The sequence below is a fragment of the Orbicella faveolata genome, unplaced genomic scaffold (genome assembly GCF_042242905.1).
Source record: "Orbicella faveolata isolate gen_17 unplaced genomic scaffold, um_ofav_v1 contig_47, whole genome shotgun sequence".
In the NCBI taxonomy this organism is placed as follows: Eukaryota; Metazoa; Cnidaria; class Anthozoa; order Scleractinia; family Merulinidae; genus Orbicella; species Orbicella faveolata.
Genome location: NW_028301577.1, coordinates 9,732,501 through 9,758,046, shown reverse-complemented (window position 1 = coordinate 9,758,046; position 25,546 = coordinate 9,732,501). Strand labels below are relative to the sequence as shown.

At 39.7% G+C, this 25,546-nt stretch overlaps 5 protein-coding genes and 1 pseudogene across 5 annotated transcripts in view; 5 read left to right on the top strand and 1 right to left on the bottom strand.

Moving 5' to 3' along the window:
• Positions 1-25,546, top strand: part of LOC149097048 (uncharacterized) — a 347,996-nt gene that overhangs the window by 239,133 nt on the left and 83,317 nt on the right. The window lies entirely within an intron of this gene.
• LOC110052864 (E3 ubiquitin-protein ligase TRIM71-like) lies at positions 538-4,910 on the top strand. Its single transcript, XM_020759057.2, has one exon. It carries the CDS (start codon positions 1,146-1,148, stop codon positions 3,399-3,401), a length of 2,256 nt encoding a protein of 751 aa, XP_020614716.2. The 5' UTR covers positions 538-1,145; the 3' UTR covers positions 3,402-4,910.
• Positions 8,620-10,954, top strand: LOC149097058 (uncharacterized; annotated as a pseudogene).
• LOC149097057 (E3 ubiquitin-protein ligase TRIM45-like) lies at positions 12,871-16,568 on the top strand. The gene has a single exon (XM_089279880.1). It carries the CDS (start codon positions 13,076-13,078, stop codon positions 15,473-15,475), a length of 2,400 nt encoding a protein of 799 aa, XP_089136006.1. The 5' UTR covers positions 12,871-13,075; the 3' UTR covers positions 15,476-16,568.
• Positions 18,555-21,170, top strand: LOC149097056 (E3 ubiquitin-protein ligase TRIM71-like; the record flags this gene model as incomplete). Its single annotated transcript, XM_089279881.1, has 1 exon — positions 18,555-21,170. A coding segment is annotated over one exon (1,833 nt), but the record flags the coding sequence as incomplete, so codon positions are not given.
• Positions 24,899-25,546, bottom strand: part of LOC110066999 (glutathione hydrolase 1 proenzyme-like) — a 12,969-nt gene continuing 12,321 nt past the window's right edge. Inside the window, exon 8 of the mRNA XM_089279342.1 lies at positions 24,899-25,546. This exon is cut by the window's right edge and continues 32 nt beyond it. Coding sequence (XP_089135468.1) covers positions 25,312-25,546 — 235 coding nt within the window. The 3' untranslated portion in view covers positions 24,899-25,311.

Here is a 25,546-nt window from a genome sequence, read left to right as displayed (position 1 = left end):
CAGAAACCGGGATAAGCTCCGGCCTGATGGGCCACTTGGCTCGCATGCAGACTTTACCTTTACCTTTTTACCAGGTTGAAAGACAGCCAATTTTGAAGGTTCTTGCAGCAGAACCCACCATTTCGGTTAAGGCTCGAAATTTGGTATGGGTACTTTTAACACGTTCGATTCCAAATGTCGGGCTCAATCCGGCAAGATTTCATTAACCTGCGATCAGGCATTCTTTCTGATAAAAAAAAAAAACAAAAACAAAAAGAAAGAACGCCTGATCACAGGTAAAGACTTCACTAACCACTACGCCGGAGAAGGTTTGGCCTACCGCCCACACGAACCCGGAGAAATAAACTGTCTACCGATCGCGAAAACGGAGCTTTTCATAACCGCTCTTCACAACGGAGGAATTTAAAAACGAAGGCTTTGCTTTTGCGTTTCAAACGCAGCTTTTTGAAAACGATGACATTACGATAATCGCACCACTACACTAAAGTATCTCCGAAGTAGTGCGGACGGAAAACAATTGATGCGTTTTGAGAGTGAAACCTCCGTTTTCGAACAAATTTCTCCGGCGTTGTGTAAAAGAATCCTTCTATTTTTTTTTTTTTTTTTCTTTTCTTATGCTAACGAGGGGAATTGTTATTTAAATCCCACGGCCGTTTAAAACTTTGAATAATAAAGGAGAAACAATCCTGGAGAATGTTTTTAAATCACCACTTACAATGTGGGTCACTTAGTGCAAGTGTGCTTTTCCAAAGCTAGGTGCACAAATCCTCTCCGTTTGCCACCTATTAACAGCCTTTTAAGTTTATAAGTTTAAAGAATCCTGATCACAATTTTCAGAAATGTTGGCTCATCTTGTAATCATTTTTAGAAGTCGTGTGATATGAAAACTGACACCTCTAATGACGGCCTGTGATTGGTCAATATCACAAATTCATTCACTGGCTTCTTTCAACTATTCCGAGCATTTAGCAAACTGACACAACATGATGTGAATAAGATCAAGCTAACTCATCACAATTCACAATTCTTAGAAATCGTGCGTGTCAGACATATAAACAAGGTTCATTAGACACTCGATCACAAGACTTCATTGTTGAAGGCGTTTAAAACTGCAAACCCTCCGTGTTTTCCGCCTTTCAATAATCATGGATATAAAAACCTTGCTAAACAATCTTCATGAAGAAGTATCCTGTTCTGTGTGCATGATCACATTCACAGATCCGAAACAGCTGCCATGTTTACACAGTTTTTGCCTTCACTGCTTGGAAGGAATTCTACGAACGAGTGGCCGCCATGATATCATTACATGCCCGGAATGTAGAAGAGAGAGTAGAGTCCCTAGCAGTGGAAACCTAAAGGACCTGCCGACCAACTTTCGCATTAACAGTTTGCTAGATGTGTTGGCCATCCAAGACTGTAACACTACAAGTGTCAAATGTGGAAACTGCGACGAAAAGAACTCCCACAGTTTGTACTGCTTCCAGTGTTGCGCATTCTGGTGTGACGACTGTATTACTGCACACAACATAATCCGGGCTAATAAAGACCACCGTGTGTTGGCTCTTAAAGACTTCCAAGATCAAGACATCGAGGATGTGTTAAAGCGACCGGCATTTTGCGGAAAGCCAGGACACGACAGGAAAAAATTGAAATTCTTTTGTAATGACTGTGCAGAACCCATTTGCAACTCTTGTGTTGCAACCATTCATGACGGCCACGTCAAAATACTCTTGGAAGAAGCGGCAAATGAAAGAAAAGCAGAAGCGAAGTCTCTTATTGAATCTCAAAAGAAAATGGCACAACAGATGAGAAATAAAATCTTCCAAATTGACCAGAATTGTGCAAAAATCCAAGGAAGAGTCGCCAATGCGAAGAGAAGCGTGCAACAGTTTGCTGATAACTTATTTGCTGTTCTCGAAGCGAAGAAACAGGAGATCATTCATGAAGTTGAAAATCAAGGACAACAATCACTCCAGCGACTGGGAATACAGAGGAATGAGATTGAACAACAAGCTGAAAAGATTGAGACTGGAATTGAAAAAACCGAAACACTTCTAAAGCGAAGCACAAGCCCTGAGATAGTGCAGTTAGATGAGACATTAAAAACAATCTTTCAGGAAGGAGTCAGGCGTGAAGGAGAAGAAGTCGACTGTGACCTCGAGGGTCTTCGTCAATTTATTTTCATGGAAAACGAAACATTACTAGAGAAAGCAATCACTGAAGGAATCGGCTCATTCAAAACCTTCCTTCCCAAGACTAGTGCGCAGCAATCAAATGCCGAAGGAAAAGGAATCAATGAAGCTGTCGTCGGACTTGAGGCACAGTTTGTTTTGACAACAAGAAATGCTGAAGGAGAACAATGTTATGACGAGCGTGACTGTGTAACAGTGGAAATCAGAAATCAGCAAGGACAGGACTCTGCAGCGAAGGCGCGAGTCCAAGATAACAAAGATGGCAGCTACAAGATAAGTTACTTTGCCAAAGAAACTGGAAAATGCGGTGTATCAGTAAAAGTAAATGAGGATCACGTTCATGGCAGCCCTTTTGCGGTTCAGATCAAACCTAGACAGTTCAGACCCGTGCTGTCGTTTGGAAAAGAAGGCTCAGCTGCTGGAAATCTACAGAACCCTTGGGGAGTGGCAGTGAATGAATGGAATGAAATTGCAGTGACTGAGGTTGGTAACAACAGAGTCCAGCTGTTTAGTAGTGATGGAACTTCCTTAAGATCGTTTGGTACAAAGGGTGATAAACAGGGAGAAATTGACTTTCCTTGCGGGATAGCTTTTGATGTAAAGAATGATAATATTTCAGTGGTGGACTGTAAGAACCACCGTGTCCAAATGTTCAGTGAGCAGGGTGAATACCTGAACCAGTTTGGTGAACAAGGAACTCTTGATCACCAGCTTCAGTATCCCTATGGTTTATTTGTGGACAGTGACGGGAATGTTATTGTCGTTGATAAAGGTAACAAAGTAATTAAGATATTTTCTCCTAGTGGCCAGTTTATATGTAAAATTGGCGGAGAGGGTTCTCTCAAGGAACCCTTGCACTGCATCCAGTATGACAACTTTCTTATAGTATCAGATAGTGCAAAAAATTCAATTGAAGTGTTTTCTAGGGAGGGAGATTTGTTGTACAAATTTGGAAAGAAGGGGGAGGGAGACGGGGAGTTCAATACACCTCGTTGCTTGTCAGTTAACAAGGCAGGACACCTGATGGTCTGTGATGCAAAGAATCACAGGGTTCAGGTGTTTGAACTGAATGGAAAGTTTATCACAAAGTTTGGAACAAAAGGGAGCGGGATAGGAGAGTTTAATAATCCAGTCTCTACAGCAGTTCTCAGTGATGGTAAGATAGTTGTGTCTGACTTCTTCAACAATCGCATTCAGATCTTCGAGTAAATTCGCATGATGTAATTAAATCAGCTGCTACAAATATGAGTTGATTTCTTCATTGTTTTACGACACGCTTTGTTATTGTTTCAGTTGGAAATTTGGCGCCATTGGTTAGTTGTGAGTTGTATGATCTGCGTTAAATCGAATAGAAGAGTGTGTGCTTTATTCTCCGCGCTAGCACATTCTTGGATTATCTGCAATTTTATTTAACGATTGAGCTATTGAGGCCCAGTTCAGACGCCGAACTTTTCATGAGCCGAACCTAATACGTTGAATTAAGTACATGAAAAGTTCGGCGTCTGAATCACTTAAGAACGGCCATTTGAGATTGGAACGGCTCAGCCGTTCTTCCCGACTAGCTCAGCCGGGAATTTTGGCTTTGGAACGGCTTTGATTCAGACGTCGAACTTTTCATGTGCCGAGCCTAATGCATACACCTTGCCTGAAAACCGCTGATGATTCCATGTGTTTTCGTTCAAACTAAATTAAGTTCGGTGAATTAAGTTCGACGTCTGAATCAACAGGCGTACTTTTGATAATTTGGGTCGGTCCAAATTCGAATTAAGTTCGGCTCATGAAAAGTTCAGCGTCTGAACTGGGCCTGACTCGGTTTTTATCCAGTATAGCATTGGGTAATAGCAAGTCACGCCTCCACAATTCTGTGATTTAACTATTGTAAGGATTGTAAGTTTTGATCGAAATGTATTTACTCAGATTTACTTAAGAGGTTAATGTTTCTTTAATTTAGCTTTGAAGACTTGAAACTTCCTCTTTTTCATGAAGGAAAATGGGCTAAATCAACGATCAAAGAATGAAAGAATTGTCTATTTCGAAGATATTTAATTCGGAAAATGGAGGAATTGGAGAAGCTCAAGTGTCAGCCTTTCCAATAATTTAATAGCGACTACTTGTGGTATTTTACAATAAAATTTAAAAAGTTGCTTATGATTGATTTTAAGTTCATTGATGTAGCATACAATTACTAAGTAGAAATAGTTTTAAGTTTGAATCTAGTTAATGTAGTTAGAATGTTTCTCAGAAATGTAACTCCAAGCAAAGCCGGAACTTCAAGTGTTTATCAACATCAGAGGGTCTGGATAGAGGTGATGTAATCTTAGTTATCAGTTTAATTTTCGGTGATTTATAAGCAATCAAGAAAATTTTCAGCCTCTTTATCAGCTATCAGTAAATTCAGTGTTGATCTTGAATCTCAGCCATTAGTTAAAAAACGCGTTATTTCGTAGCTGAAAGTGAAACTTGTGACTAGTTTTCAGCTATCTGAGTCTACTGGCCTCATCCAGACCCTCACTGTCCGTCAATAAATAATTTTAAATGCTTTTGTAAACAAGTTAGTGAGTGTTAGTAAGTTTTCTTAGCAGGCATTACATCGTTTGTAAATAAACAGTGACCTATTTTCTGTGACATTGGCAATTTCGTGACAACATAGTTACCAGTGTCATATAAGCTTGTAGAGATTGAAAATTGTGAATAAAAAGTAAGATTTTGAAATCCAAACTTTGCCGGCTTGATTATTTGGTGCACGGTGACAAGAGGCCAGTTCCAAGTTGTGTTGTATCTCTGTTTCTGAACGAATCATGGGGAAAAAGTTAAATTCACATGAAAATGAGTTTGTTCTACCTAAAACTGAGGTAAAATGGGTTTTAAAAAATATTTCCAAATGAATGGTTTCAAACGAAAACTCATATTGAAACAGCGATAAAAGGCAACTCAGAAGTGGTCATTAAAGAGGGCAATTTGGTAAATAGTGATATAATTTTATCCTCAAACTCTTCCTTTATTGTTTTTTCGTTGAATACGAAGACTAAGCCAGGAATAAATTTCAAATTCATTAAAGCGGAAATGTTTGTAGACTGGGTCAACAATAGACTGCAAAACAGTCACGTTGTTCGTCTCGAAATCACGACGCGTGACGCGAACCCTCCAGGCTATTGTTCGGCCCGTACTCAAGCGAGACAAGTACCCATGATTGGGGCGCGTTCAAGGATGCTTTCAGAGATTTCTATAAAATCCCAGAATAACGAAACAAATGTTCATTTGTCCGTTGTATAGATTATTAACAAAGACTTGTGCGTCTTTTTAACTGAACAGATGATGTTGTAGTGATGGGACTTACTTAAGATTGTTTGATAGAAAGGGTGATAACTAGGGAGAATCATTGACTATGTTGCCGGGATCTCTTTTGATATAAAGAATAGGAATATTTTAGTGGCAGACAGTATTAACCGCTGTGTTCAATTGTTCGGTGAACAGGGTGAGTACCTGAACTAGTTCGGTGAACAAGGAAATCTTATCACCAGTTTGATTCTCCTCATGGTTTATCTTTGTTTTGTTTTCTAATACGGGAAGAAACTTTGATAAAAAGTCAAATTAAGATCCCAACAGAAGGCCGAAGTGTCAGCAGAAAAAGAGACCATCCTTTTTTGTCACCAAACTGACGATACATGAAGATAAGCCTCTTTGTTGTACACGATAGCTGATGTTATAGTCCACTGCCGGCTTTAGAAGAAAGTTAATTTGAAATGCAAAGTCATATTAAGCAGATCGGAGAAGCTGTTTACGCAACTATGATTAGAAATGGTGTAAAACGGAGTGACTATTAGCTCCAAGCTTTCTTTGGTTCACGATCAAATAAACTTCATGACGACGATTTAGTTTGAAATTAAAAGCATAGACTTAAGGTGGCTCAAAACATTTTTCTTTTTCTTTTAGACTTATAGAACTAGGTCCGATTTTTCAGGCTTTGAACTGTACTGTTTTGAATGACTGTGCTATCTTTTAAAGGTAGCTCTCCACACTTTTAAGTCATTAATTAACATTGGACTGTATTCAGTTGCATAGCAAAAAAACTTGACCACTTTTTATCATCAATTGCATCTATCTTAACAACTAAGCCAACGACCCCTTATTTTCTTTTTTCTAAAAGTCTTTTTATTGAAAATTAGTAAAAATTCTGTGGAGTAGATTTCTTTTTTTTTTTTTTTTTTTACAATTTCGCGCATGCATTCCGCTTTTTGCCGTTGAGTTTTTTTTTTGTTTGTTTTTTTTTTTGCATTAAAAAAAGTAGGGTCACCGAATCAGTTTTTGAGATATTAGCTTCGCGGATAAGGAATTTTTTGCGCGCGTTCTACTCGCAAATTAAAATCTCGACTTAACAAGATCGCCCCTTGCAAACGCGTGAAGGCGGACTGCTGATCAGTTATGCCCGCAATTCCACGCGAATAGCGTTCTTTTTCGCTGTTGTCGTTGAGAAGAAGAGCGCCATAAATACCCGAAGGTGAGACTGGCCAAGTAGAAAGAACGAAGAAAACGTGAAGAGTAGTTTTTTCCCTGCTGTTTTTTAGATTGATAGCCGGCGTGATCGATCACAACATCAACATCACAATTCTCTGGTAATAGATTTCTAACAGTAGCAATTAAATGTAGACATGATGATAGATGCGAATGCAGCCATAACACAACTGGAAAAAAGACCTGATAAAATTTTTAGGCTATGAACGGGATTCGAACCCACACGTGACTGCTCTCAAGCCTGAAGAGTCTCTCAGGTCTTTTTTCCAGTTGTGTTATGGCTACATTCCCATCTATCATCATCACAATTCTCATTTACGTTAACGTTCCAGCACAGTGGTTTAAAAGAATGTTTTTCCTTTGAAACTGTTTGAAAGATGAATCTTTTCGAGGGTAATTTTAACTGACAACGCGAACAGTTTACTAAACTTGGCGGAAACAAAGTTTTACGAAGTTAACCTCGCGCCGCCATGTTTGTTTTGATTTTTGCAAACCTTAAATCTCGCGCACTATCCCGCAACTCTTCGGGTGATCGCGTGATGCCTCGCGCTGAAGTGCGCTAGAGCCCATGTGTCCCACGGAAATATTACTGTTAAATAAAGTGATATAATACTATATATACTGTTACATAAAGTGATATAAGCGTCCGAACCAAAAGGATAGCGAGTATACCCAGTAGGGACGGTGGAGCTTTTAAAAAAGTTCAGACTCCTGGAGGCTCCCAAAAGGCTTAACTGTACTTTTACCACGATTATCAGATGATTAAGGCACGACGAAAGTTTGGTACCCAGGTTTTAACGTTTCAATCGTGTTGTTGTCACAGGCAACTGGCTCTATTTCCAGTGGAAACTTGTCGGCCTTTGACGTCATTAGCAGCAAAGCGCGCGAAATTGTAGGCGAAGATATTGTTACCCTTGGAAACGAGGAAAGTTGCCCGTGGCAACTCTGTAATTTTATAATTTAAGGTCAAAACGTTGTTACCAAAGCTCTGTTGCGTATTACTCAACTGATAATCGTAGTAAGCATGCAACAAAGTTAAAGTCGTTAAAACTATTCCTGACATTTTGTGTAGCTGATTTTTTGTGGCTAACTATTAATACGTTCGACCTTGTCGAAATTTTCATGTTTTTTCATGCATCAGTTTCATCATTTTTGTAGTTTAAGAGAAGCACGGCATATATATTTCCGGCTTCTCTTATTATTAATAAGCGTTGACTTTAACGACAGAGAAAGCGTGATTAAAAGACCCCGGTAGCAGTTGATTTTGAGTCCGCAAGATACAGATCAGGCATTCAGGCTACATACTGCCAATTCGTCACGTCATCTTCGGGAGACTGGGTATTGTTTTCGTCTAATTTTCGAGAGTGCGTCGAGCGTTCACGACGTCTTACAATCTCAGTCTCTTCTAGCTACAAAAAAGGACAACTCGACTGAACTTAGGTATTCAAGCTTTAATTCCAATTCGTCGAGTTATGTTCGGGATATCGAGTATTATTTCCGTCAAACGTTCGAGAGTGCCTCGGTTATATTACAAGCTGGTAAGATGTCAAACTTGCATCGATCTCATTCTCCTCTCGCTTGTAAATGTCTTGGTGGATACAATACAATGCTGACCGACATTCACGTTTCGCCTCATCCTCTAATCAAGTTCCTCAGCGTTTCTTAATTGTTTGAACGCCATTTGTCGCCCAAAGGTAACATTGCCTAGTCACTAACTACATGGGTTTAATAGAGTTAAATGCGCGACAAACCCGCTGAAAACTACTACACTATTCCAAACATTTTACCACTAGAAGCACAATAATCTGATTAAAAAGATATCAGATAGCCTTTCAAATTTATAAGGTCAAGGAATCCTGATCACAATTCTCAGAAATCTTGGCTCACCCCGTGATTATTTTTACAAGTCGCGTGATATGAAAACACCTTTAATGCCGCAACAATCACTGAAGGAATCGGCTCATTCAAAACCTTCCTTCCCAAGACTAGTGCACGGCAGTCAAATGCCGAAGGAAAAGGAATCAATGAAGCTGTCGTCGGACTTGAAGCACGGTTTGTTTTGACAGCAAGAAATGCTGAAGGAGAACAATGTTATGACAAGCGTGACTGTGTAACAGTGGAAATCAGAAATCAGCAAGGACAGGACTTAGCGTCAGAACCGCGAGTCCAGGATAACAACGACGGCAGCTACAAGATAAGTTTTTTTGCCAAAGAAACTGGAAAATGCGGTGTATCAGTAAAAGTAAATGAGGATCACGTTCATGGCAGCCCTTTTGCGGTTCAGATCAAACCCAGACAGTTGAGAACCGTGCTGTCGTTTGGAAAAGAAGGCTCAGCTGCTGGAAATCTACAGAGCCCTTGGGGAGTGGCAGTGAATGAACGTGATGAAATTGCGGTGACTGAGGTTGGTAACAACAGAGTCCAGCTGTTCAGTAGTGATGGGACTTACTTAAGATCGTTTGGTACTAAGGGTGATAAACAGCGAGAATTTAACTTTCCTCGTGAAATGGCTTTTGAAGTAAAGAATGACAATATTGTAGTGGTAGACAGTTCTAACCACGGTGTTCAGTTGTTCAGTGAGCAGGGTAAGTTCCTGAACCAGTTTGGTAGTAAAGGAACTCACCAGCTTCAGCATCCCCGTGGTTTATCTCTAGACAGTGACGGGAATGTTATTGTCGCTGATAAGGGTAACAGAGTACGATTAAGATATTTCCTCCTTGTGGCCAGTCTTTGCGTGAAATTGGCGGGGAGGGATCTTTCAAGGCACCCTGGCACTGTGTCCAGTATGACAACTTTCTTATAGTATCAGACTCCGAAGAAAACTCGATTAAAGTATTTTCTAGGGAGGGAGATTTTCAGTGTACAAATTTTGGAAAGAAGGGGGAGGGAGACGGAGAGTTTAATACACCTCGTTGCTTGTCAGTTAATAAGGCAGCACACCTGATGGTCTGTGATAGAGTTAATCACAGAGTTCAGGTGTTTGAACTGAATGGGACGTTTATGACACAGTTTGGAACAAAAGGGAGCGGGATAGGAGAGTTACATAACCCAGTCTCTACAGTAGTCTTCAGTGATGGCAGAACAGTTGTGACTGCGTTCGATAACCACTGCATTCAGATCTTCGAGTAGATCTACATGATGTAATTAACTCAACCGCTAGAAAAATGAACTGATTTTTTCACTGTCTTTCGACACGATTTTTCATAGTTTCAGTTAGAAATTTCCCGCCATATCGTAGTCCTGAGTAGTGTGATCTGCGTTAAATCGTATTGAAGAGTGCAAGCTTTATTATGCTCTTCAGTCCATTCCTGGATTGTCTGGACTTATACGATTTACCTATTGACTCGTTTTGATCAAGTCAGGCCTTCGACCCTGTGACTCAACCGTGACTGTAAGGATCCTAAGTTTTGATCCTGAAATGTATTTAGGTCAGTATTTCTTTAATTCAGCTTTTAAGACTGTTTTTTTTTTCGTCTTTTTTATGAAAAAAATGGATTGAATCAACAATCGAAGAACCGAATTGTCTATTTTGAAGAAATTAGAATTCGGAAATGAAGGAATTAGAGAAGCCAAAATATCGGCCCTTTTCAATAATTTTAATAGTGACTAACATGATGATTGTACAATAAAATTTTAAGCAAGTTAAGTTGTATGTTGTTCATGATCGATTGTAACTTTATTGATGTAGTATACCATTACTATACACTCTTTTGAAGTAAAGAAAGTAGAAATAGTTTAAAATCTGAATCTAATTAATGTAGTTTAGAATATTTATCAGAAATGCACCTCCAAGCAAAGCTGGAACTTAAAGTCTCCAGTGGTTATCAACATCAGAGGGCCTGGATAGAAGTGATGTAATCTCAGTTATCAGTTTAGTTTTCGCCGATTTCTCAGCAATCAGTTAAAATTTCAGCTCATATATCAGCTATCAGCAAATTTGTTGATCGTGAATCTCGGCTATTCGTTAAAAAAAACGCGCTATTTCCCAGCTGACAGAGAAAATTATGACTAGTTGTCAGCTACCTAGGTTTACTTGCCTCATCCAGACCCTCAATGTCAGTCAGTAAATAATTTTAAATGCTTTTGTAAACAAGTTAGTAAGTTTTCTCAGCAGGCATAGTATCGTTTGTAAACAAACAGTGACCTATTTTCTGTGACATTAGTAATTTCCTTACAACATAGTTACCAATGTCATGTAAGCTTGTAGTCATTGAGAATTGTGAATAAAGAGTAAGATTTTGAAATCCAAACTAAGCCGGCTTGATTATTTGGTGCTCGGTGACAATAGGTCCGCTCCAAGTTGCGTTTAATCTCTGTTTGTGAACGATTCATGGGGAAAAAGTTAAATTCACGTGAAAATAAGATTGTTCTACCAGAAACTGAGGTCAAATATTTTCAAATGAATGGTTTCACACGAAAAATCTTCTTAAAGCAGCGGTAAAAGGCAACTCGGAAATGGTCGTTAAAGAAGGGAATTTGGGAAATAGTGAGTTTGTTTTATCCTCAACGTCGTCCTTCATTGTTTCTTCTTTAAATACGAAGACTAAGCCAGAAGAAAATTTGAAATTCACGAATGCGGAAATGTTGGTAGCCATGGGTCAACCACAGACCGCAAAACAGTCACGTTTTTCGTCTCGAAATCACGACGCGTGACGCGAAGCCTCCAGTTTATCGTTTGCCCGAACTCAAGCGAGACAAGTACCCATGATTGGGGCGTGTTCAAGGATATATTTTTAATTCACTAGATTCAAAATTCAACAACGATGACCGAAAGCTCAAAAGATTTCTATAAAATATTAGAATAATGAAACACATGTTCATCTGTCTGTTGTACTGATTATTAAACAAGACTTGTGCATCTTTATAACTGAATGTGTAATGTTGTTGAAATATTCCTTGTGTAAGTTATGTCTTCTCTGCTCGATAACAAAATAAAAAGAAAGAAAGAAAAGAAATCGATGTTTATAAGCTGGTGAGAATTCATCGTGAAAACAAGCCTGAACAAGTCGCTAGAGGAGAATCTTTGTTAACAATATTTGCATCACAAGGGATTCAGTTTTTGATCAAGTTTCAAAAATATACCAGTTTTGAATATTGAAGACATAGAACGATTAGCTTTGCTAAAGGATTTGAGGCCCGCTGCGATGCAGGTTTAAAACCTCAATTTCAGCAAGAATGTATGAGCTTACTGGCGCTTTTGCCACACAGACATTTTGCACTATTTGAAAGCGAATTTTTCCCTGAATATCTCACCCATAGAGCCAAACATGTAACCAATTCCTGAGTTTCACAATCTCTGTGAATCCGATTGAATGTTTGGAAGTACTGTTGCATCTAGCATAATGCCTTCTCATTGCAAAGTCGTATGTTGATGAGGAAAATGTAAAGAGTGCCATCAGCACGATCACTCTGTATGTGGATCACAACGGGGAGGAATGCAGGCGACACAAACGACTTATTCCGGAAAAACATAAGTGAAGCCCAAAAGGGCCAAAAATGGTCGCTTCTTCCTCCCCCTTCTCTTAAATTCAAGTTAAGTATTGCCGAAATAGAGTACGTCAGATTTAATGGCCACTTCTTTGACCAGCAGAACTATTGTTCTTGGGACCAGAGTTTCTATCAAGCAGGACCACAAATCCCACCCTCCTACAAGTCCTAATAACTATCTCTCAAATCCCATATTACCTGACAAGTACGACAAAACAAGTGCACATCGTTTTTAATTATACATTGACACCTAAAAGCAAAAATTGTGGAATAAGGAAAACATAGCCCGGTTATGAATCAAATATGCCATGCAGTGCATGTAAAAATCATTTGCAGTTATCGCTATTGTTGTATTGCTAAGAGCAAGTTCGTGCAACCTACTCGAAATTTTAATGTTTTTAATATCAGTATTCATGAGGGTTGTTGTTTAAGGAAGCATGGCAGATATATATCGATCTATTTCCTGCTCTTTCTGATCAAAATCATAAGTATCATCATAAGTATAAGATAGCCTTTCAAATTTATAAGGTCAAGGAATCTCAATTACAATTCTCAGAAATCTTGGCTCATCCTGTGCTTATTTTTAGAAGTCGTGTGATATGGAAATACCTCTAATGACGCTCTGTGATTGGTCAATGTCACAAAACTTAGTGACTGTCTTCTTTCAACCATTCAATCAGTTAGGAAACTGACACAACATGAATTGTGGATAAGGTCAAGCTAAACTGATCACATTTTAAAATTTTTAGAAATCGTACATGTCAAACATGTCTATAAACAACGTTCTATGATTGGTTAATATTATCAAACGCTCGATCACAAGACTTCATTGTTAAATTCGTTTACAACTGCAAGTCCTCCCTGTTTTCCGCCTTTCCATAATCATGGATATAAAAACCTTGCTAAGCAATCTGCATGAAGAAGTATCCTGTTCTGTGTGCATGATCACATTCACAGATCCAAAAATGCTGCCATGTTTACACAGTTTTTGCCTTCACTGCTTGGAAGGAATTCTACGAACGAGTGGCCGCCATGATATCATTACATGCCCGGAATGTAGAAGAGAGAGTAGAGTCCCTAGCAGTGGAAACTTGAAGGATCTGCCGACCAACTTTCGCATTAACAGTTTGCTAGATGTGTTGGCCATCCAAGCGTGTAGCACTACAGGCGTCAAATGTGGAAACTGTGACAAAAAAAGCTCCCAGAGTTTGTACTGCTTCCAGTGTTGTGCATTCTGGTGTGACGACTGTATCACTGGACACAACATAATCCGAGCTAATAAAGACCACAGAGTGTTGGCTCTTAAAGACTTCCAAGATCAAGACATCGAGGACGTGTTAAAGCCACCAGCATTTTGCGGAAAGCCAGGGCATGAAAAGAAAGAACTGGAGTTTTTTTGTAAGACCTGTGAAGAACCCGTTTGCTATTCTTGTGCAGCAACCATTCACGACGACGGCCACATCAAAATACTTTTGGAAGAAGCGGCGAATGAAAGAAAAGCAGAAGCGAAGACTGTGATCGAATCCCAAAAGGAAATAGCACAAAAGATGAGAAATAAAATCTTCCAAATTGACCAGAATTGTGCAAAAATTCGAGGAGAAGTCGCCAATGCGAAAAGAAGAGTGCAGCAGTTTGCTGATAACATATTTGCTGTTATCGAAACGAAGAAACAGGAGATCATTCATGAAGTTGAAAATCAAGGACAACAATCACTCCAGCGACTGGAAATACAGAGGAATGAGATTGAACACCAAGCTCAAAAGATTGAAACAGGAATTGAAAATACTGAAACACTTCTAAAGCGAAGCACAAACCCCGAGATAGCACAGTTAGATAAGACATTGAAAACAATCTTTCAGGAAGGAGTCAGGCTTGAAGGAGGACAAGTCGACTGTGACCTTGAAGGTCTTCGTCAATTTATTTTCGTGGAAAACGAATCATTACTAGAGAAAGCAATCACTGAAGGAATCGGCTCATTCAAAACCTTCCTTCCCAAGACTAGTGCGCAGCAATCAAATGCCGAAGGAAAAGGAATCAATGAAGCTGTCGTCGGACTTGAAGCACAGTTTGTTTTGACAACAAGAAATGCTGAAGGAGAACAATGTTATGACGAGCGTGACTGTGTAACAGTGGAAATCAGAAATCAGCAAGGACAGGACTGTGCGACGGAAGCACGAGTCCAAGATAACAAAGATGGCAGCTACAATATCAGCTATTTGGCCAAAGAAACTGGAAAATGCAATGCATCAGTAAAAGTAAACGAGGAACACATTCATGGCAGCCCATTTGTGGTTCAGGTCAACGCCAGACAGTTTAGATCCGTGTTATCGTTTGGACAGCGACGCTCGGCTGCTGGAATGATAAGTAATCCTTGGGGAGTGGCAGTGAACGAACGTAACGAAATTGCAGTGACTGATAGAGGTAATAACAGAGTGCAGCTGTTTAGTAGTGTGGGGACTTACTTAAGATCGTTTGGACAGCGAGGCTCGGCTGCTGGAATGCTAAGAGAGCCTTGGGGAGTGGCAGTGAATGAACGTGATGAAATTGCAGTGACTGAGGTTGGTAACAACAGAGTCCAGCTGTTTAGTAGTGATGGAACTTACTTAAGATCGTTTGGTACAAAGGGCGATAAAGAGGGAGAATTTGACAGTCCTTCCGGGATAGCTTTTGATATAAAGAATGAGAATATTTTAGTGGTGGACAGTAACAACCACCGTGTTCAATTGTTCAGTGAGAGGGGTGAGTACCTGTCCCAGTTTGGTGGCAAAGGAAATCTTGATCACCAGCTTGGGCGTCCCCTTGGTTTATCTGTAGACAGTGACGGGAATGTTATTGTCGCGGATTTTGGTAACAAACTAATCAAAATATTTTCTCCTCGTGGTCAGTTTTTACGTAAAATTGGTGGAAAGGGTTCTTTCAAGGCACCCTGGCACTGCGTCCAGTATGACAACTTTCTTATAGTATCAGATAGCGGAGAAAATTCAATTAAAGTGTTTTCTAGGGAGGGAGATTATTTATACAAATTTGGAAAGAAGGGGGGAGGAGACGGGGAGTTCAATACACCTCGTTGCTTGTCAGTTAACAAGGCAGGACACTTGATGGTCTGTGATAAACTTAATCACAGAGTTCAGGTGTTTGAACTGAATGGGAAGTTTCTCACAAAATTTGGAACAAAAGGGAGCGGGATAGGAGAGTTAAATAACCCAGTCTCAACAGCAGTTCTTACCGATGGTAGGATAGTTGTGTCTGACTTCATTAACAATCGCATTCAGATCTTCGAGTAAATCGACATGATGTAATTAACTCAGCTGCTACAAAATTTGAGTTGATTTTCCGCGATACGCTTTGTCATAGTTTCAGTTCAGTTTGAAATCTCGCGCCATTTCTTTATCGTGAGTAGTGTGATCTGCGCTAAATCGCGCAGAAGAGTGCACGCTTTATTTTTCGTTCTAGCACATTCCTGGATTATCAGCAATTTTATGATTGAGCCATTTATCATGTTAGGGTTTCACCAAGTATAGTGTAATAGCAAGTTATGCGTCCGATTCTGTGATTTAACTATTGTAAGGATTCAAAGTGTTTATTGAAGTGTATCTGCATAATCGGTCACTGACGCTTTTAAATATCTAAGCTCATAAAGTTGTTTTTTCTCTAAAACTCGAAAATTCGAATTAATCATAAAGGATAGTGGACTGAACAATCTAAGAATCGAAGAATGAATAATCACGGCCTATTGGGAATAGTTTAAACTCAAAAATGGACGAATTAGAGAAACTCTTATTTTAGACTATTTTGATTGATTTTAAGTTAATTTTATTGATGTAACATTTCTTTGTTACACCCTTACAACCGGAAACAGTGTTAAATTTATATCAAGTTAATGTAATTTAGAATACTTGCCAGAAATGTAACTCGATGCAAAGCTGGAACTTAAAGTTTCGAGTGGTTTTCAACATCAGAGGGTCTGGATAGAGATGATGTAATCTCGATCAGTTTATCAGTTTAATTTTCGGTGATTTCTCAGCAATCAGTTAATTTTTCATCCCAGATCAGTAAATTTGCTGATTTTGAATCAGTTAGCAGTTCGTTAAAGAAAGCTTTATTTCCAAGCTGACAGTTATAATTAGGACTTGTTGTCAGCTATCTAGGTTTACTGGCCTCATCCAGACCCTCAATATCAGCCAGTAAATAATTTTAAATACTCTTGTAAACAAGTTACTAAGTTTTCTTAGCAGGCATTATATCGTTGAATTTTGTAAATAAACAGTAATATATTCTCTGTGACATTAGCAATTTCGTGACAACATAGTCACCAATGTCATATAAGCTTGCAGAGATTGAAAATTGTGAACAAAAAGTAAGACTTTGAAATCCAAACTTTGCTGGCTTAATTATTTGGTACTCAGTGACAAGAGGCCAGTTCCAAGTTACACTTTATCTCTGCTTCTGATCGAATCATGGGGAGAAAGTTTATTTCACATGAAAATAAGTTTGCTGTACCTAAAACGGGGGTAAAATGGTTTTTAAAACAATATTTCCAAATGAATGGCTTCAAACGAAAACTCGTTTTGAAACAGCGATGAAAGGCAACTCGGAAATGGTCGTTAAAGAGGAAAATTTGGGAAATAGTGAGTTTGTTTTATCCTCAAACTCTTCCTTTATTGTTTCTTCTTTAAACACAAAGACTAAACCAGGAGAAAATTTGAAATTCATGAAAGTGGAAATATTTGTAGACATGGGTCAACAATAGACTGCAAAACAGTCACATTTTTCGTCTCGAAATCACGACGCGTGACGCGAAGCCTCCAGTTTATCGTTTGCCCGAACTCAAGCGAGACAATGATTGGGGCGCGTTCAAGGATACTCGTTTTAATTGATTAGATTCAAAATTAAACAACGATGACCGGAAGCTTAAAAGATTTCTATAAAATATTAGAATAATGAAACAAATGTTCATTAGTCCGTTGTATTGATTACTAAACAAGACTTGTACATCTTTTTAACTGAATGTGTAATAATCCTTGTGTAAGTTATGTCTTCTCTGCTCGATAAAAGAAAATCAAAAAAGAAAGAAAGAAAAGAAATCGATGTTTATAAGCTGCTGAGAATTCATCGTGAAAACAAGCCTGAACAAGTCGCCATAGGAGAATCTTTGTTAACAAGATTTGCATCATTTCCACAAGAGATTTAGTTTTTGATCAAGTTTCAAAAATATACCAGTTTTGAATATTGAAGACATAGAACAATTAGCTGTGCCAAGGGATTTGAGCCCCGACGTATTGAATACTCTTTGTGCGATGGAGGTTTAAAACCTCAAAATTTCAACAAGAATGTATGAACTTAATTACTGACGCTTTTGCCGAACAGAAATTTTGCACTATTTGAAAGCGAATTTCACCCTGAATATCTCACCCATAGAGCCAAAAACGTAACCAATTCCTGAGTTTCACAATCTCTGTGAATCCGATTGAATGTTTGGAGGTACTGTTGCATCTAGCATGATGCCTTCTCAGTGCAAATTCGTATGTTAATGAAGAAAAATGTAAACAATGTCATCAGCAAGATCACTCTGTATGTGGATTACAACAGGAAGGAATGTAGGGGCACGAACGACTTATTGCTGAAAAACATATTTGAAGCCCAAAAGGCCCAAAAATGGTCGCTTCGTCCTCCCGCCCCCTTCTCTTAAATTCAAGGTAAGTATTGTCGAAATAGAGTATGTCAGATTTAATGGCGAATACTTTGACCAGCAGAACTATTGGCCAGAGTTTCTGTCAAGCAAGCCTACCATTCCCACCCTCCCCTTCCCCCTACAAGTTCCAATGACTATCCCTCAAATCCCATATTACCTGACAACTGCGACAAAACAAGTTCACATCGTTTTTAATTATAAATTGACACCTAAAACCAAAAATCGTGTATTAAGGAAAACATAGCCCGGTTATGAATCAAATATGCCATGCAGTCCAGGTAAAAATCATTCGCAATTATCACCATTATTGTATTGCTAAGAGCAAGTTCGTGCAACCTGCTCAAAATTTAAATGTTTTTAATATCAGCGTTCATCAGTGCTGTTGTTTAAAGAAGCATTGCAGATATATATCTACTCCCTGCTCTTTCTGTTCAAAATCAACTTCACGACGAAGAAGGCGTGATTCAATACATCCAGTTAGAAGTTGATTTTAAGCCCGCAAGATGCAGATCAGACACTCAGACTAAATAATTCTAATTCGTCAAGTTATCTTCGGGAGATGGGGTATTATTTTCGTCAAATGTGTGAGAGTGCCTCGGTTACAAGCTGCTACGATGTCAAACTTGCATCGATCTCATTCTCCTCTCGCTTTTAGATGTCTTGGTGGATGAAATTTCCAAGATCAAGACATCGAAGACGTGTTAAAGCGACCAGCATTTTGTGGAAAGCCAGGACACGACAGGAAAAAACTGAAATTCTTTTGCAATGACTGTGCAGAACCCATTTGCAACTCTTGTGTTGCAACCATTCATGACAGCCACGTCAAAATACTTTTGGAAGAAGCGGCAAATGAAAGAAAAGCAGAAGCGAAGTCTGTGATTGAATCTCAAAAGGAAATGGCGCAACAGATGAGAAATAAAATCTTTCAAATTGAACAGAATTGTGCAAAAATTCAAGGAAGAGTCACCAATGCGAAGAGAAGCGTGCAACAGTTTGTTGATAACCTATTTGCTGTTATCGAGGCGAAGAAACAGGAGATCATTCATGAAGTAGAAAATCAAGAAAAACAATCACTCCAGCAACTGGGAATACAAAGGAATGAGATTGAACACCCAGCTCAAAAGATTGAGACAGGAATTGAAAAAACTGAGACACTTCTAAAGCGAAGCACAAGCCCTGAGATAGTGCAGTTAGATAAGACATTGAAAACAATCTTTCAGGAAGGAGTCAGGCTTGAAGGAGAAGAAGTCGACTGTGACCTTGAAGGTCTTTGTCAATTTATTTTCGTGGAAAACGAATCATTACTAGAGAAAGCAATCACTGAAGGAATCGGCTCATTCAAAACCTTCCTTCCCAAGACTAGTGCGCAGCAATCAAATGCCGAAGGAAAAGGAATCAATGAAGCCGTCGTCGGACTTCAAGCAGAGTTTGTTTTGACAACAAGAAATGCTGAAGGAGAACAATGTTATTACGAGCGTGACTGTCTAACCGTTGAAATCAGAAATCAGCAAGGACAGGGCTGTGCGACGAAAGCGCGAGTCCAAGATAATAAAGATGGCAGCTACAACATCAGTTACTTTGCCAAAGAAACTGGAAAATGCAGTGTATCAGTAAAAGTAAATGAGGAACACATTCATGGCAGCCCATTTTCAGTTCAAGTCAAAGCTAGAGAGTTCAGATCCGTCTCATCGTTTGGACAACTGGGCTCGGCTGCTGAAATGCTATATCGGCCTTGGGGAGTGGCAGTGAATGAGCGTGATGAAATTGCAGTGACTGAGGTTGGTAACAACAGAGTCCACCTGTTTAGTAGTGATGGAAATTGCGTAAGATCGTTTGGTAAAGAGGGTGATAAACAGGGAGAATTTGACTTTACTACCGGGATAGCTTTTGATATAAGGAATGGAAATATTTTAGTGGTGGACAGTAACAACCACCGTGTTAAATTGTTCAGTGAGCAGGGTGAGTTCCTGAACCAATTTGGCGAAAAAGGAAATCTTGATCATCAGCTTCAGTTTCCCCATGGTTTATCTACAGACAGTGACGGGAGTGTTATTGTCGCTGATTCAGGTAACAAAGTAATTCAGATCTTTTCTCCCACTGGCCAGTTTTTACGTAAAATTGGCGGGGAGTGTTCTCTCAGGGAACCCGTGCACTGCGTGCAGTATGACAACTTTCTCATAGTCTCAGATGGCCAAGAAAATTCTATCAAGGTGTTTTCTAGGAAGGGAGATTTTTTGTACAAATTTGGAAAGAAGGGGGAGGGCGACGGCGAGTTCAATAAACCTCATTGCCTGTTTGTTAACAAGGCAGGACACCTGATGGTCTGTGACACATTGAATCATAGGGTTCAGGTGTTTGAACTGAATGGGAAGTTTATCACAAAATTTGGAACCAAAGGCACCGGGATGGGAGAGTTACATAACCCAGTCTCTACAGCAGTTCTCAGTGATGGTAAAATAGTTGTGTCTGACTTCAATAACGATCGTATTCAGGTCTTCGAGTAGATAAAGATCAACATGACGTAATTCAGTCAGCTGCTACAAAATATGATTTGATGTTCCATTGTTTCGCGACACGCTTTTTCAATTAAATGATCTCTGTTAGAAATTTCGGGCCATTTCGTATTCGAGATTAGTGTGATCTGCTTTAATTCGCATAGAACTGTGCGCGCTTTATTTTTCCGTTTGACACATTCTTTAATTATCAGTAGTTTTACGATTTACCTATTAACTAGGTTTTTATCCAGTATAGCCCTGTGTAATAGCAAGTCAGATCGCGCCTCCGATTATGTGATTTAACTATTGTAAGGATTCTAAGTTTTGATCGAAATTTATTTACTCAGATTTACTTAAGAGGTTAATGTTTCTTTAATTTAGTTTTTAAGGCTGTTTTTGTCTAAGACTTGAAAATTCGTCTTTTTTATGAAGGCAAATAGACTGAATCAAACAATTGAAAAATGAAAGAATTGCCTATTTTGAGAAAATTAAAATTCGAACTATGGACGAATTAGAGAGGCCAAGATATCGGCCTCTCCAATAATTTTAATAGCAACTGATTAAGAATAGCTTTTCAAAAGTCTGTTATGATTGACTTTAAGGTTATTCATGTAACATGCATTTGCTACACTTGTACGTTTTTTTAGCAGACATTATATCATTGAATTTTGTAAATAAACAGTGATATATTCTCTGTGACATTAGCAATTTCGTTACAACATATTTACCAATGTCGTATAAGCTTGTAGAGATTGAAAATTGTGAATAAAAAGTAAGATTTTGAAATCCAAACTTTGCCGGCTTAATTATTTGGTGCTCGGTGACAAGAGGCCAGTTCCAAGTTGTGTTGTGTCTCTGTTTCTGAACGATTCATGGGGAAAATGTTTAATTCACATGAAATAAGTTTGTTCTACCTAAAGCTGAGGTAAAATGGTTTTAAGAAATATTTCCAAATGAATGGTTTCACAAGAAAACTCCTACTGACACAGTGAGAAGAGCGAACTCGGATATGGCCTATGAAGAGGGGGATTTGGGCAATAGTGATATAACTCTTCCTTTAAGTCAGGATAAATTTCAAATTAACGTTCATGAAAGCGGAAAATTGTTTAGACATGGGTCAACAATAATAGGCAAAACAGTCACGTTTTCCGTCTCGAAATCACGACGCGGGGCGCGAAGCCTCCAATTTATCTTTTGCCCGAACTCAAGTGTGACAAGTAGCCATGATCGGGCCGTAGTTTAACCATTCTTTTATTGACTAGATTCAAAGTTAAAGAACAATTGCCAAAATTATAAGAGGTTTCTATAAATTATTGAAATAATGAAACAAATATTCATCGTTTGTCTCACGATGTAGTCACTTGAGATGTAGATCGCGACGTTTCGACTGCTTACTGCTAGTCTTCTTCAGGCGATAAGGTCGACTGATTGCACAATATCATTTATATCACAAAGGTCGGCTGTGATTGGTGCATTTCGATCCTCCTATTGTTCCATTGTTCCGGCGAGTAGCTGTTCCCTCAGTGGTCTGCTGTTGTACCGTTCTCCTGTTGTTGTGTTTCTTGATCGTGGGTATCCATGCTTCAGGAATTTCAATTCCACTATCCCTGTTGATGTTGTTAGGGTGAAGTCTTATGTGAATAGCTTCCTTGACCCTACGTGTGTACCAGTGAGGATCTCGATCAATAAACTTGACCTCATTCCAGATAGGATAGTGGCCGGTCTCGTGGGTGTGTTCAGAAACGGCGGAGGTCTGGGTACGGGCGAGTCGTATATCCCTGTCGTGTTCTTTGATCCTCTCCTGCATAGATCTTCCTGTTTCCCCGATGTAGACTTTGCCGCACTCACAGGGAATCCTGTAGACAACACCATCTTGTTTAGCTGGGTTGACGGTGTCCTTTGGTCGCACTAAGTGTGACCGAAGTGTCGTGTCGGACTTAAAGACGGTGCGAATGCCTTGTTGTTCTAGGCAGCGGCGGAGAGACTCCGAAACTCCTTGGACATAAGGTAAAACGGCGGTGGATTTAAATTCAGCGACAGGCTCTCTTCTCGGGGTTGTTCGTGCCTTTGTGATCTTCTGTTCAAAAGAGGAGGGATATCCGTTAGAAACAAGTACAGATGACAGATGTTTCTTCTCTCCAGCGATTACTGATGGCTTGGTGACGAGACGTTTAGCCCGGTCGTACAGACACTTCACAATACCGCGCTTTACTGACTGAGGGTGGTGTGAATCATACGCTAGGTACCGGATCAGTATGTGTTGGTTTCCTGTAGACGCTGGTGGTAAGGCGGCCATCAGGTTCTCTGTAAACTGACGTGTCGAGAAAGGCGATCTTGTTGCTGTTCTCGATCTCCATGGTGAAACGGATTGATTGTTGTTGACTGTTCAGGTGTTGCAGGAAGACGTCAACTCTATCCCGATCCAGGATGGTGAAAGTATCATCTACGTAGCGTTTCCAGATCTTAGGCTTGTAAGGTGCGGACTCTATTGCTTGTTCTTCAAATATCTCCATGTAGAGATTAGCAATAACCGCGGATACAGGGCTCCCCATGGCTGTGCCGTCTCGTTGCTCGTAAATCTGTACTTGTTTCTAACGGATATCCCTCCTCTTTTGAACAGAAGATCACAAAGGCACGAACAACCCCGAGAAGAGAGCCTGTCGCTGAATTTAAATCCACCGCCGTTTTACCTTATGTCCAAGGAGTTTCGGAGTCTCTCCGCCGCTGCCTAGAACAACAAGGCATTCGCACCGTCTTTAAGTCCGACACGACACTTCGGTCACACTTAGTGCGACCAAAGGACACCGTCAACCCGGCTAAACAAGATGGTGTTGTCTACAGGATTCCCTGTGAGTGCGGCAAAGTCTACATCGGGGAAACAGGAAGATCTATGCAGGAGAGGATCAAAGAACACGACAGGGATATACGACTCGCCCGTACCCAGACCTCCGCCGTTTCTGAACACACCCACGAGACCGGCCACTATCCTATCTGGAATGAGGTCAAGTTTATTGATCGAGATCCTCACTGGTACACACGTAGGGTCAAGGAAGCTATTCACATAAGACTTCACCCTAACAACATCAACAGGGATAGTGGAATTGAAATTCCTGAAGCATGGATACCCACGATCAAGAAACACAACAACAGGAGAACGGTACAACAGCAGACCACTGAGGGAACAGCTACTCGCCGGAACAATGGAACAATAGGAGGATCGAAATGCACCAATCACAGCCGACCTTTGTGATATAAATGATACCGTGCAATCAGTCGACCTTATCGCCTGAAGAAGACTAGCAGTAAGCAGTCGAAACGTCACGATCTACATCTCAAGTGACTACATCGTGAGACAAACGATAATACACTTTATTATTGCATCTACCACGATGAATAACAACAACCTTTTCCTCGACAAATATTCATATATCCTTTCTATTGATTAACAAGACTTGTGCATTTTAACCAAATGTATGATTGCCAAAATACTCCTTGTGTAAGTTATGCCTCCCTACTCGATCACAAAAATTAGAAAAATAGTAATTGATCGTGGAATCAATATTTCCAATCATCATTTTCAACCTTGGATTAAGGGATAGATAACTATAATTTAAAAAAGAGTGATAGCGTGACAGCGTGACCAAGCCGCTATAGCACCATCTTTCCATTAGCACAAACGATTCAGTTTTTGATCCAGCTACAAAAATTTTAGTTTGAATATCGAAAGGGCATAGCACGATTAACTCTGCTAAGGGATTTAAGAACGACGTATTGAATACTCTTTGTTCGACGCGAATTTAAAAACTCAATTTAAAAGAAAAATTGTATGAGCTCATAAGATCAGAGGCAACCTTCCGTGGGTATATTTCCGTCTGCGACGCAGGCTAAAGCTCTATTGCCACCCAAACATTTTGCACTTTTGAAAAGCCAATTTCTCCTTGAATATCACAATCCATAGTGGCAAATATTTAACAAATTGTTAAGTTTCACAACCTCTTTGAATTCGATTGAATGTTTGGAGGCAATTTGCATCTAGCATGATGCCTTCTAAGCGCAAAGACGTACAGCTGTATGTTAATGACGAAAAATGGCGCTAAAAGATCGCTCTATTGTTAGAGCGAAAAACATGTGAGGCCCCAAAGGCCGAAAATTGTTTACCTCCCCCCTCCCCTAAGAACAAATATTACCGAAATAGAGTAGGTCAGTTGCCATCAAGCAAGTGCACCTGTTGCAGCCGCATTTAATTCTTTGTTATTTTTTTCCGTTTGAACGTGCATTCTTTCGTGATCATCGCATTCTTTTCGTTTATCTCGCTTTCACGTTATCGATATTCTGTTAGGTTTTTTCGCATAATTTTGTTTTGTTTCAGTCCCCTTTTGTATGCGTCTTTCTAGTTTATTTGTGCATTTTCATCGCGACGCTACTATCATCTCGTTTCATTTACCGCCCTGTCGTTTTCCTTTTACGTGTTCCTTAGCTTCCTAGTCATACAAAGCTTGTAAGTATCGTCTTCCTTCGGCTCGTTATTTCTGTTTCTTTTATTGTATTCGTCTATAACTTGTAATTTATTTTGTTTGTAGCAACCGCTCCCTTTTCATCGCTTTCTTCGCACTCTATCGTTAAATTACACATTTCGTCTTGTCGATTAAAGCCAAGTAGCGTGTTGAACGTTGACTACAATAGCACCATTCCCACCCCTACCCCCTCTACAATTCCTAATGACTCTCTCTCAAATCCTTCATTACATGATAACTATGAGAAAAAACTTCGTTTTTAATCATAAATTGACACCTAAAAATCTGCATGATCTTTTACAAAAATCGCAGAATAACTAAAAAATGACTAGCTGATGAGTCGAAAGTTTGAAATGGCATGCAATATACGTGAAAACCACCCGCTTTTGTACAGTCACGTGACGGTATTCGCACGCTTGTCAGTATCCAGCAGCCCAGCCACTCTTCCTGGGGTCGGATTTGCCTGTCAGTGTTCCATCCTCATTTCTGGCCACAGCCTGAACCACTGCGAAACCGCTTATATTCCTGACCTCATGTCCAAGTCTCTGTAGGCCTTCCTGGATGGAGAGGGGCATGGGGTAATCTTTGTCGATACGAATGTACATCGGAAGTAACTGATGATGGAGTCTGGGTTCGACTACGGCTTGCGGTAGA